Source organism: Rhinopithecus roxellana, chromosome 10, assembly GCF_007565055.1.
Source record: "Rhinopithecus roxellana isolate Shanxi Qingling chromosome 10, ASM756505v1, whole genome shotgun sequence".
NCBI classification, from domain to species: Eukaryota; Metazoa; Chordata; class Mammalia; order Primates; family Cercopithecidae; genus Rhinopithecus; species Rhinopithecus roxellana.
Window position 1 is genome coordinate 31,943,679 of NC_044558.1, and position 13,031 is coordinate 31,956,709.

General features: G+C 34.2%; 1 protein-coding gene across 1 annotated transcript in view; it reads left to right on the forward strand.

The window, feature by feature from the left end:
- The window catches only part of METTL25 (methyltransferase like 25), a 119,507-nt gene that overhangs the window by 89,781 nt on the left and 16,695 nt on the right, over positions 1-13,031 (forward strand). The window contains exon 9 of the mRNA XM_010372546.2: positions 8,873-8,966. Within this exon, the coding sequence (XP_010370848.2) occupies positions 8,873-8,966 (94 nt within the window). The remainder of the gene's footprint in view (positions 1-8,872; positions 8,967-13,031) is intronic.

Here is a 13,031-nt window from a genome sequence, read left to right on the forward strand (position 1 = left end):
CTATACAAAAAATCCATAGTATTTTGGTACCTATAATTATGTTACTTAATTTAATTTTAATTGTGATTTTGCTATAATCAAATAGGAAAGTGAAAACTCAGATCTTAAAAACTATCTCACAAAATTAAAGATAGTAATTTAATCTATAATGTGTGGTTCAGTTGAAACTAGAAGGTATCTTTTAAACTGAAAAATAACTTGAAGATTTTTTGGAGCTCCCTTAAATGATAGCTATTTACAGCAAAATTTTATATTGTTGATCTTTTAAGTCTTTCAATATGTATTAGCATACAAAAGGCACAAAATAATAATAATGTTACAATAATTTCTTAAATGTTTTGTGATTATGAAGAAACTGAATTTTGATACAATCTGTCCTGCATGTGTTTGTTTTCATTTACTTAGTATACCTCTGCTTCACCTTTCTCTAAAATCTCCCACAAAAATGTTGCTTCCTTGGAAAGTGTTACAAGTAAACCATGTTCTTACAATTGCATTTTTGGAGAAGCATGTGGGTGTTGTTGGATTCACTTGAGTAGAATTTTAATTAGATCCAGTGCATTCACTTTTATTAAAAGAAAGTATACTGATTCCTTTTTAGCATGCTGACCATGCTTTATTCTGACAGAGGGGCCCTTTTTAATCTGTTCTTAACTTCTCATCATTTATCTTTCCCAAATAGTCATGCCACTTTTCTAACTTTCAAATCTTTGCTAATAATTCTTTATGCCCAAACCTAAACTATTATTGTGGCATTCAAGGCCATTTCAAATCTGTTATTAATTTTCGTTCCAGCCTAATCCATCATCACATTCTTCCTGTGCACCATGAGCAGCTGTCCATGCACACTGTCCTGGCACGCCAGATTATTCATCATTTCCCATGCCATTATTTTTACACTTTGTAGATTTTCTTGGAGTTGTTCTCTCTACCTGGAATATTCTCCCCCCTATTTCTGCCATCCTTTCATTCCAGGACCTCTGGAAGGTGAAATTCTGTTTTTTTTTTTTTTTGTTTTTTTTTTGTTTTTTTTTTTAAATCCAGTTCAGAAGACATCTCTGTGATAGCTTTCTTTTCTCCTTTTCTTCTTTTTCTGTTCTCCTATAATACTTAAGCTGTGATTCACTGTTCTTACTGAATCTGAATAATACAATTAATTGTATTTCTACTCCTCTACTACCTTCTGAGCTCTTTGATGAACAGTTTTCAGTTTTAGTAAATGAAATGGTGTATCACAGTGGTTAAGAGCACAAATGCTAAAAATCCTCTTTGTACCCAATTTTCCCCTCTAACCACACTGTCCTATGTTGGTTCTTTCCTTTAAAGCAAAATTCCTTGAAAGTGCTGACAATTTCTTTCCCATTTCCCTTAAACATATTTCAGTAAGATTTTATTTCCATCACTCCAGCAAATCACCCTTTTCTGGAACATGAATAACCCTATGTTGTTAAATTGCATGATCCATTCTCAGTCTTCTCCTTACTTTGCCTGCCATTAGTATTGCACCCAATTTTCCACTCTTTATTGAAACACTTCTTTCTCTCATATGCTAGGGAAAGAGTCACAATATACACACCTTTTTCTCTTGTTCTGTTTTTAGTTTTCTTGCTGATTTCTCATTTTCAAACCTCTAATTGTTGAGGTGGCTTTTTTTTTTTTTTTTTTTTTTTTTTTACTGTATATACCTACTACATACGTGATTTCATCCCATCTGGTGGCTTTAAGTATCATCTATACTGATGAATCCCAAATTCACCTGTTAATGACAATCATGTTCTCCCAGGTACTCAGACCAGAAATCGTTCAGGCATCCTTGACTCTTCTCTCTCACTGCCTAGGTTCAATCCTTCAGCAGCTTTATAACCTCTCCCTTCAGAATATGTCTAATTTTTTTTTATCACTTTTCACCATCCTCAGGACCATCACTCTGGTCCAAGCCACCATCATCTTTCACCCAGATTGTTGTAATAACTTCCTAGTTGGTCTCCCTCTTCTACTTTTGCTCACTATAGCCTATTCTCTACACAATAACTAGAGTGATCCCATTGATATTTTTAAGTGGGCTCCTGCTCACAATCTTCCAGTGGCTTCTGTTTACCTCAAAAGTAAAGCTAATGTTTTTCCTGTGACCTGCAAAGCCTTATGTCGTCTGGCTCCTCATTTTTTCTCTGACCTCATTTCTACTCTTCTTCCCTTTGTTCATGTCTGTGCCAGATACACTAATTTCTTTAATGTTCCTTGAAAATAACAGAAACACTTCCGTACTCAGGGCCTTTGATTATGCTGCATTCTCTGCCTGAAACTTTTCATCAGCTCTTCCTACTATCTAATATATTAATAGTACATGTTTTATTTATTTGTGTTGTTGATCATCTCCCATCTCAAATCATTTTTTGTTTCCTTTCGTTCACTTCAAGTAATAGAACCAAAGAACCCGACTCCAGAGTATTTTAGAAAAACTTTTGAAAGAGGATAAATCAGATTTTGATTATTCTATAACTGTTCTCCAGATTGTTGTCCTAAAGTGCAATGATTCTGTGAAAATATGTAGGAAGAAAAGAATTTCTTAAAAGCGAATGCTTCATGCAGTATCCTCCTCTTAAAGACTAAGTGCATATTTATATTTTAAAGACTCCTAATAGTTTGGTGAGAGACAGCAGCGTGTCACCATTAAGAACTTAAGCACAGGACCTCTACTGCCTGGTTTCTAATCCCAGTATCCCCACTGTATCATAGCAGTATGGTCTTTGGCATATTATTTTATATCTTTTTGCCTAAGTTTTCCCATCTGTCAATTGGGGTTAATAACAGTACCTACCTCAAAAGGGTGTTTTGAAAATGAAGTTAAAATCTATAAAGTACTTACAACAATGCCTGGAACATACTGAGTGATACTTTATTATTATTAAAAGAAATCTCTTTAATTCTATTGAAACCTATGCTTACTTGTTCATACAATCTTTCTTCTCCCAATTATATATAGACACTTAATTAAACACTGTTTTGTGGAGCCCACTCTGAAAAACACAGGAAAATCATGAAAATAATTTTTCTGATTTCTAGGGTCTCATTTGGGATTTAAGTGATTATTTGCCTATCAACTCCAAAGGAAATGACAATAACAAAATAAATATTTTGTCATAATTTTCTTTAATATCACAAATATTGATATGGAACTATAAAATATTTTGGAGAATTCCTCTGAAATATTAGTATGTTTAAATGTTAATATTTTCTTTTAACTACAATAAACAGTTTATCTTAGGAACACAGCGTGACATCTTTTCTGTTTGGTGAATGATTTTTGCTCTCCTTTTATTCTTTTCTATCATGTCTGTTTAATGACAGAAGTTTCTGTGCGCATAAGGCTCTATGTGTTCCAAAAAAATTTCTTCTAGGCTGAGCTGTTGTTGCATTAATACTTCTACATGCAGGCAACATAAACAAATTATAAGTTTTTATTTTAAATTATTAAATATGAAGAGTAAAACTTCATTGGACCATAATGCCATATGTGATACTCTCAAGAAACTGTAAAGATTTTTGTGAATTTTCTTTTATAGCATGCCGTCTTATAAATAAGACTGCCACTACTGAAAAATATAACACACCCCATATTCCTTTTGTGAATAATCCTATTCTGCCCTTTTATTTGCCATTTAAAGATTCTTCAGCCTACCTCTTTTTCTTCTGTTGCTTAACTAATACAATTGCAGTATTTAGCCAGGTGCAGTGGCTCACACCTATAGTCTCAGCTACTCAGAAAGCTGAAGCAGGAAAATTGCTTGAGCCAAGGAGTTCGTGGCTACAGTGAGCTATGATCATTCCACTGCATGCCTGCCTGGCCAACAGAGCAAGACCCTATTTCTTTTTTTTTTTTTTTTTTTTTTTTTTTTTTCTGAGACAGAGTCTCGCTCTGTCGCCCAGGCTGGAGTGCAGTGGCCCAATCTCAGCTCACTGCAAGCTCCGCCTCCCAGGTTCCGGCCATTCTCCTGCCTCAGCCTCCCGAGTAGCTGGGACTACAGGCGCCCGCCACCTCGCCCGGCTAGTTTTTTGTATTTTTTAGTAGAGACGGGGTTTCACTGTGTTAGCCAGGATGGTCTAGATCTCCTGACCTCGTGATCCGCCCGTCTCGGCCTCCCAAAGTGCTGGGATCACAGGCTTGAGCCACCGCGCCCGGCCGCAAGACCCTATTTCTAAATTAAATGAATGAATAAATAATTTTTAATCACAGTATTTATCCTTGAAACTGTAGATCCTTCTGAACTCTAATGAAGGAAATATTTCCCTTTCCTTGTACCTACAAAAGAGCAGATTACATTCCATATCATAAACTCACTTTGCAGATATTATTTTTAAGATCACTTTATGAAACACAAAGACTTGTAGAAATTGGTCTCATATCATGCAAAAGTAACCTTTAACTTCCAAAAGTTCCAAAGTCTGATTCATTATACTTAATAGAGGTAATAATACTATACCTGACATTTCTGTTTTCTGAAAAATATCCTTTTTTACTTGAGCCATTCACTGTATATTGAATATTTTATTTTATCCTCAGTCTTATGAGATAGATTTAACAACACCATTCTACTGATGATCAAGAAGAGGCAAAGAGATTGTTTAATAAGTGGTAGAATGAGGATTCAAGCTTGTTTCAGTCTTTAGTTCAAAACCTGTACCAACCACTACACTATCATCCATATACAACATTTAAATAAATGTTTTTAAAATGAATGAATAAGCAACCTAATTAACATGTATAACATTTGGAAATCATAAACATACTTCTGACTGGTCCTAACTGCTGATGAGTTTGGGCAATAAGTCTAACAGTAAATGACTTGGGAAGAACGCATCTCTTCCTATGAAGTCTATTCTCTCATACAATTTTTTAATTGTTAGAATTATTTAGTATCCCATAGTTGCACTAAAACACTAAAATTCTGTTTCTTTGATTGTAGCAGGAGGGTCTGCATAGATTTTCTGTAAGAATATATACACACACTTTGGTGTGGTGTCATGGAATCTGTTTTGCTATTTACCTGTAACACAGACGTGGCCATTCCTCATCTGCGGTTTAACAGTATTGAGTATGAATCCGATTCAAATAGTATGCTGGAGATAATATTGACTAATAGTTAATATCCCAGATTATGAAGTCAGATGTTGGAAAGTTTAACCTCTGTCTACTTTAAAATCTTTAACATGGTGACAATAATGGGACCTACCACATGGGATTGTTGTACTGATTGAGTAAATGCAGCAAAGGACATAAGAATTACTGGTACATAGTAAACAAAATGAATACTAACTGTTATTTGTATTGTTTACTTTGCACTTTTTCTTACGAATTTCTTCAGTAGCTCTCTATTTTAAATTACACTTATTTGTATAACTAAGCCTACCTATATGCTTATCTATTATACTTGAATATAATAGATAGACCTATTTATTATATTAATGAATTTTTCTCTTATTGTGTAACTAGATGTATTTGTTTCCACTAACTGAGAGATTATTTAATTCATTTATGGAGATCCTGCTGTGTGAGATACTATGCTAGGTTCTGGGGATATTGTCACGAGCAAGACAGCTATATTCCAGCTGATTAGAGTAGTAGTCTCAAACATACTTTTACGCTTCAGACGTCTGTCAAGAAACATTTCTGAGCATGCATGCAAAAATGAATATTTATTTATAAGTGGTATACATGTCTCTCCACTAGCATATTGTATAGATTTTACAGTAAACTCAGAAATTGAAATTTAAAAGAGACAAAATAGAAATAAAAAATCTAATATTTTCTTTCCCTTTCGATGTGTTCACCCCCTTTGGAGAATTCAGTGGCTTAAAATATCAAGGGGGAGACGAACAGAGAAACAAGAGAGAGTATGTGAAGGAAAAGTTCTCTGTGTTGGGAGCCCAACTTCTGGAGAGCCAGAAAAGGCTTAACTAAGGCAGCAATATTTGAGATAGGATCTGAAAGGAGGAGTTTGGTGTTTTCAAAGCAAAGGGATTGAGAGTTTAGTGTTCCAGGAATAGTGTTTGTAGCTAAAAGCATTGTGTGTTCAAGAAACTAAGAGAATGCCAGTGTTGTTGAGGAGGCAATGTCATAAAGAGATGAAGTAACATCATCACATCATCAACTTTCTAGTTCCGGTTGAGTGATTTTTTTCCTGTTATTGCTAAAAACAGGTCTGAAATAATACAGATTAACAAAGGACTTAAGGAAAAGTCTTATATAGCAAATTACTGCTTAACACACTAAAAGCAATTTTATAATAAACATACTGTGATCTTTTGCAACAGTAAAAAGTAGTGTATTTTGAAAAGGAAAACTAAAACAAGGCCAAATTAAAATTGAAAATATTTCTCTTATTTTCAAGTAGTCTGAAGGACAACACCCAGGAAACAAATCAATACCACCTACACTTACACTATATTCTCTCTTACACTTATAATGTTAATACTTATTTGGAAACATTTTACTCAGGGTCTTTTAACTGTATAATAAAAGGAAAATCTAGACTATAATTCCAGTAATTATAAAAGCAATATTAATGAAAGTAACAACAACAGCGTACATCCTGGCTCAGTTCTGAGCACTTTATATGTGTTATGAAATTTAATCCTCATAGTGACTCTATGAAGTAAATGCTATTGATATCCCATTTTAATTAACAAGAAACTCATAGATGATAGAGCCAGTCTAACTGGAAGCCACCCTCATATGTACTATTCTATGCTTTTTCTCAAGAGCTACTCCGTAGGACAGTGAAGAATGGTATAAAATTGGAGCCAGAATAACTGGCTTATGGGAAAGACTTAAGTGCTTGTCCTTTTGGGTTAAAAAAAAAAAAAAATCAAAGCTTAACAACTTTGTAAAGCTGAGCAGCAGGGAGTTAATATTAAATGGCATATTTTCCTGGCTACACAGTGAAATCAATTATTTTGTGATATATAAGATATATGTCTATTATATGGTATCTGTTACACCTAAAATGTATAGGATCTGAGAAAGATGTGTATGTGTAGGATTCTGTATGTGTAGGATCTGAGAGTGATACAGAAACCTACAAAAATATATTTTCTGCCTTCTGGAACCTATACCTATTCAAGTGAATATTAAATCAAGGCAGTGATAAATAACAAATGAATGGAAGAATCATAGGGGCTATAGAAATTCAAAATTAGAAAGATTATTAGTCATGTTACCAAAAAGAACATGTACATTTACACTTTATCATAAAGGAATACTTCAGTTCAACCAAGCTGTAGAAGAGAGTGGGGAACTGTGTAATCCATTAAGAGGTAACAACTGCATGAGCAAATGTACCAAGGCAGAAATGTGGAAGACAGTCTGAAACAATTAGTAGACTGATACAAGGAGAAAAAACTAAATACTGGAATGTAATGGGATATGCGTTTGAGAAATGTGGTTATAGTGGGCCCTGATTGTTTAAGGAGTTTTAAATGTATCCCAATAAATGGGAGAGGTATTGAAAGCTTTTGGAGCAGAAAAGTGACAAAATAAAAAGGCTCTTAGAAAATAACATGTCGGGGCTGGGCGCGGTGGCTCAAGCCTGTAATCCCAGCACTTTGGGAGGCCGAGACGGGTGGATCACGAGGTCAGGAGATCGAGACCATCCTGGCTAACACGGTGAAACCCCGTCTCTACTAAAAAAAAATACAAAAAAACTAGCCGGGCGAGGTGGCGGGCGCCTGTAGTCCCAGTTACTCGGGAGGCTGAGGCAGGAGAATGGCGTAAACCCGGGAGGCGGAGCTTGCAGTGAGCTGAGATCTGGCCACTGCACTCCAGCCTGGGCGACAGAGCGAGACTCCGTCTCAAAAAAAAAAAAAAAAAAAAAAAAAAAAAAAAAAAAAGAAAGAAAGAAAGAAAGAAAGAAAGAAGAAAGAAAGAAAGAAAGAAAGAAAGAAAGAAAGAAAGAAAGAAAGAAAGAAAGAAAGAAAGAAAGAAAGAAAGAAAGAAAGAAAGAAAGAAAATAACATGTCGGAAGAAGTGAAGAAGAGAGACTTCAGTTTTAGAAGTCTTAATTAGGAAATAGTTGGAATAATCAAGACAATATGTAATAAAAAGTGGAATTGAGATGTCGTCTTGAAATTGAGCTGAAGGAATATGTTTTAAACATATTTAAAAGGAGGAATTGATAGAACATTATGTCTAATTAATATTAGAGGTGTTAATATTTATATTGCCAAGAGTAAATGAAGCTTTATTCCTTGTTTTTGATAATTCGTAATTTTTTTATCCTGTTGATTTTTACATTACACCTAAATTGTAACCAAAGTTGTGAGATGTGGTACTCTAGCATTGTATTGTTTAAATTCAAAACCATCCCGTGATACTTTGTTTAAATTATTAATAAGAATTTGCAGGGCATAAATGAGATCAAGTCAGATCCATCTCATTATATGGGGCTTACTCAATGGCTGGTATTGAAGAAGTTCTCTTTGCATAGCTGTTGAATTATTACCTCTACTAACAGGTGTTGTCACGAGATGTGCATTGTAATATTGAGCCAGTAAATCTCAAATGTGTTTCATAGCACAATGGAAACTTTTGAAAGACCAATAGTTCCTGTTAAAAATGAGGCTTTTTAATACTGTGTTTAAAACTTCTTTCTCGCAGCCTTCACTGCTATATGTTATACGAATTATCAGAAGCAGATCCTGAATACTTTATAACATGTAACTTTAAAATGTCCTCAAAAGTATTACTATATTTTGACCACATTTGGATGTTGTGCTGTATCCACAGAAAATATTTTAAAATATTTCATAATTGAATTTAAAATCATCTAAAATTTACATTGGAAAAACTAAAAATTTATTCTATTTTGTTTTACAGTGATCGGCATGTTGGTAAAATTTATTCCAAATGTTCTTCATTTCTGGATTATGTCAGACGGTCTCTAAAGAAGCTTGGATTAGATGAGTCCAAGGTCAGTATATGATGACTCATTATTTTCAGAAAAGACAGAAGGACTTCTATTTTGTAATGAATTGAGAGAATACAAAATAGTTTCCCTTCTGCTTTACTCTTATTTGTGAAGAGGCCCAAATTATATTGAAACCAGACCTCCATCATCTTTTTTCCAGTTTATCCTACTTGTCATTGTAGAAAGTTTACTGTCATGTATCTCCGAGAGTTTCCCTCTTTTAGTTTGAGTTTAAAATGTGCCAATTTACAAATCAAAAGAGAGTTAAAAAGTAGGACAACAGTACAAGTGAGAACTAGAAGTAAAGCAAGAGAGAATGGTTTTAATTTTGAAATGCATCTATTTTTAGCTTATATAACTAATTAAAATTAAAAATCTTAAATTCAAAAGCCTTTGAATAGGAGAATCTTGAAAAGTTGTAATATCATAGGAGGCCCAAGTTAATAATTGATAACATATTATTGAAAGCAGAAAGATAAACTTATTGACTGATAGTAATAAATATTCTACCACTGAGAAAAAAAATAGCTTTCAACATTATTCAGACAAGCTATTAACTAAAATATTAAATGAACTTGGATTACTCCGGTATTTTGAATTGACTATAAATTGAAACAAACAATAGAGTAGGTGGTCAAAGGAATGAAATAGATTTCTTGAAAATGTTACAAAGACAACAATGTTATATCAAAGCTAAAAGGTATTATTATTTATTAAATAAGTTATTCATTTAATCCCCAGTTGCTTTATTACTTAAAGCAGTTGAAGTGGGACTAGTCAGTTTCCTCCCCTTTAAAATAGCTATAAGAAAGTCATAGGATTTAGGAAGGATTAAATTAGGTAATATATATGTAAAGTTCTTAACACAATGTATATAGTAAATGCTAACTATATAATACTCCTTTTCATTATTGTAATCCTTTTATATGCACTACAAGTAATAACACAATCAACATGATGTTTATAAATATTTTAATTTAGTCACGAAAATGAAGACTCTCCTAGTTTTTGCATAAATGAAGGAGAATAGATAAGGTTACACTAATTAATTTATTAGGTTATTTTTAAAAAAATGTTTTTCATTCATCTGACTGATCTTCCTTCCAATTAGTCTTACCTAGTGCAAACCTTTAGTGCATATCTCATTTCATGTCTTATATTTAATATCAAGAACACAAACCTAAGCATTATTGTCACAAATTAAGAGCTATAGTTTTACTTAATACATTTAAAATTTTATTATCATTCTTTCTGCTTTGTTTTCCCAGTTTGTCTTTAATAATAACCACAACAAATGTTTCTTAATATATTTATTAGTATATATAAGTAATAAGAAATTAATAAAAGTGAATATTTACTAAACACTTACTCTGTGATAGATATTATGCTATGAGCACCACAAACATTACCTTATTTACTTTTCACAAAATCATTTACAGTGGATAGCTTCCAGTCCAGCATATAAAAGCTTGGAAACTGCCGCTCAGTCTTAGCAAGTAAAAACTAAAAAAAACAGAAAAGTCCACAAATCTTAAGAGAAGTGAGATCACAGGGCAAACTGCTACCTCTCAAACTGGAAAGACAGGCAAATACAGAGATTTATAACTTGTAGGAACAGAAACCTCCACAGAAACCGGTGCCAGGGTAGGAAAACCTGAACTGTAACTGACAAATTGTTGGAGGCTCAGTGTGGACAACTTTAGGAATTAAAAACTACAGAGGGAACCACTCGTAAGGGACCACCCACACCTTTGTGAGTTTTACCTTAATGAGCTCAACCTGGCTTTAGAGAATAATAGAGAAAAAAATTCCCTCTTGCTTCCATCAAGGGGAAGAGAAAAATATTTTTGAAATACGCCAGATCGTTCTACTCTTCTGAATACTTTCTTATGAATAGTTTCTCAGAAGAAACTATATAATCAGAACTTAACCTGCTAGTGTTTTATCAGAGCCTAAATCACCTGAGGGAAGGAAAATACCTAGCTTCAGCCAACTCTAACGTTCCATGGGGGAGAAAGAAAATATCCAACTCCAGCCTACTCTAGCCATCCTGTGCCACCCAAGAAAGGGTAAAAATACCAAGAAGCACTGATAAAGTTTGTAGTACGGAGACACAGGCTCACTAAAAGACTGAGACATAATTATAGGACTACAAACCATTGAAAATCATTTCCCCTCCCCTCACATGTTGCTATCATATCATTAAGGGCTTATTTACAGCAGCTGCTTTTATCCAGTACTTTATATCTGGCTATTTAGAAAATTACAAAGCATACTACAAGACAATACAGATTGAAGAGACAGAGCAAACATCAGAACCAAATTCAGATATGGCAAAGATGTTAGAATTGTCAGACCAGGAATTTAAAACAATAATGAGTTCTAATGGACAAAGTAGGTAGCCTGCAAGAACAAATTGAAAGTGTAAGGAAATAGTTTGAAATTTTTAAAAAGAACTAAAAAGAAATGCTAAAGATAAAAAATACTGTCACAGTAGCCAGCCACGGTGGCTCACACCTGTAATCCCAACACTTTGTATGGCCAAGACAGGAGGATTATTTGAGCCCAGGAGTTTGAGACTAGCCTGAGCAACATCGTAAGATTCCATCTCAGCAAAAAATTTAGAAATTAGCTAGTGTGGTGGCATGCACCTCTACTTCCAGCTACTTGGGCAGCTGAGGCAGGTGGATTGCCTGAGCCCAGGAGTTGGAGGCTGCAGTGAGCGATGCTTATGCTTTTACACTTCAGCCTGGATGACAGAGCAAGACTCTGTCTCCAAGAAAAGAAAAACAACAAAAAAATACTGGTATAGAAATGAAGAGTGTTTTTGATGGGCTTATTATTAGGCTGAACACAACTAAGGAAAGAATCTCTGAACTTGAGGATCTATCAATAGAAAACTTGAAAACTAAAAAGCAAAAAGCCCATATGTTTCAAGCTTAGAAAGATCAGTTATGTGCAAAATGAAATCATACCTAAAAGTAATAAACATACTGAGTCACCTTTGCTCTATTTATTCCAGAAGATCACAGTGATACTAATCTTTGGATAACTTCCTCTATCAACCTGAGAATATCAGGAACACTTCAGCCTCCTTGCCACTGGCTGTGTCTTCCTTGACTTTTTTGACAGGATCTGCTGATGCCTTCACCTTCACATCCATTTACTTTAGTTCTTAAGTCAATTATGTCCTAACCAAGAACCTTCAGTCCCACCATCAAGTGGTGAGAACTACCTCAGTTGCTAACCCATCTTCTCATCACATATGATGTGGGAAGGGTCTCTGAACAACTGTGTCTGTAATCCACTCATCCAACCCACACTCTGAAAGTTACAGTATATGGTCCTCCTTTGCTTATCTAGAACCCCCTTATATAGATTTACTTTTAAACAAATTGAAGAAATAAATACGTGGAGGAGAAGAGACAAATGTCCTATGGAAAAGAGTTCCAAATAATTTATATAGATATTTCCTCCTCAAGGAGATAGAACAAAACTCCCCATTCTTTAAGTGTGGCCTGTGCATAGTGACTTTTTTCCAAAGAGCATAGTATGTGAAGGGGGGAAAAAGAGGAACTTTCCAGTGAAGAACCTGACAAACAGAATCTCAGCCAAGTAATCAAGGTCAACATGAACAGTGATAATTCATGTTGATAGTATGTACTCTTGTTATAAGGTGAGGAATATGGTACATTATTCCTATGGTGGTTCTTTCAAAAGCCTATCCCCACTCTATTTATAAGAAAAGTATCTGATAAATCCTGGTGGAGAAACATTCTACAAAATACCTGACCAGTACTTCTCAAAACTGTCAAGGTCTGCAAATCAAGACAAGTTTGAGAAACTGACTAATTGCAGTGTGGGTTCCCTGGATGGGATTCTATACCTGGAAAAGGATATTAAATAAAAACTCAGGAAATTTGAATATAATGTGGACTTTAGTTAATAATAATATATCAATACTAGTTCACTAATTATGACAAATATACCATATTGTAAAATGTTAACAATAGGAGAAAAGAGTATATAGTATATGGAAATTCTCTGTCCTATTTTCAAAATTTCTGT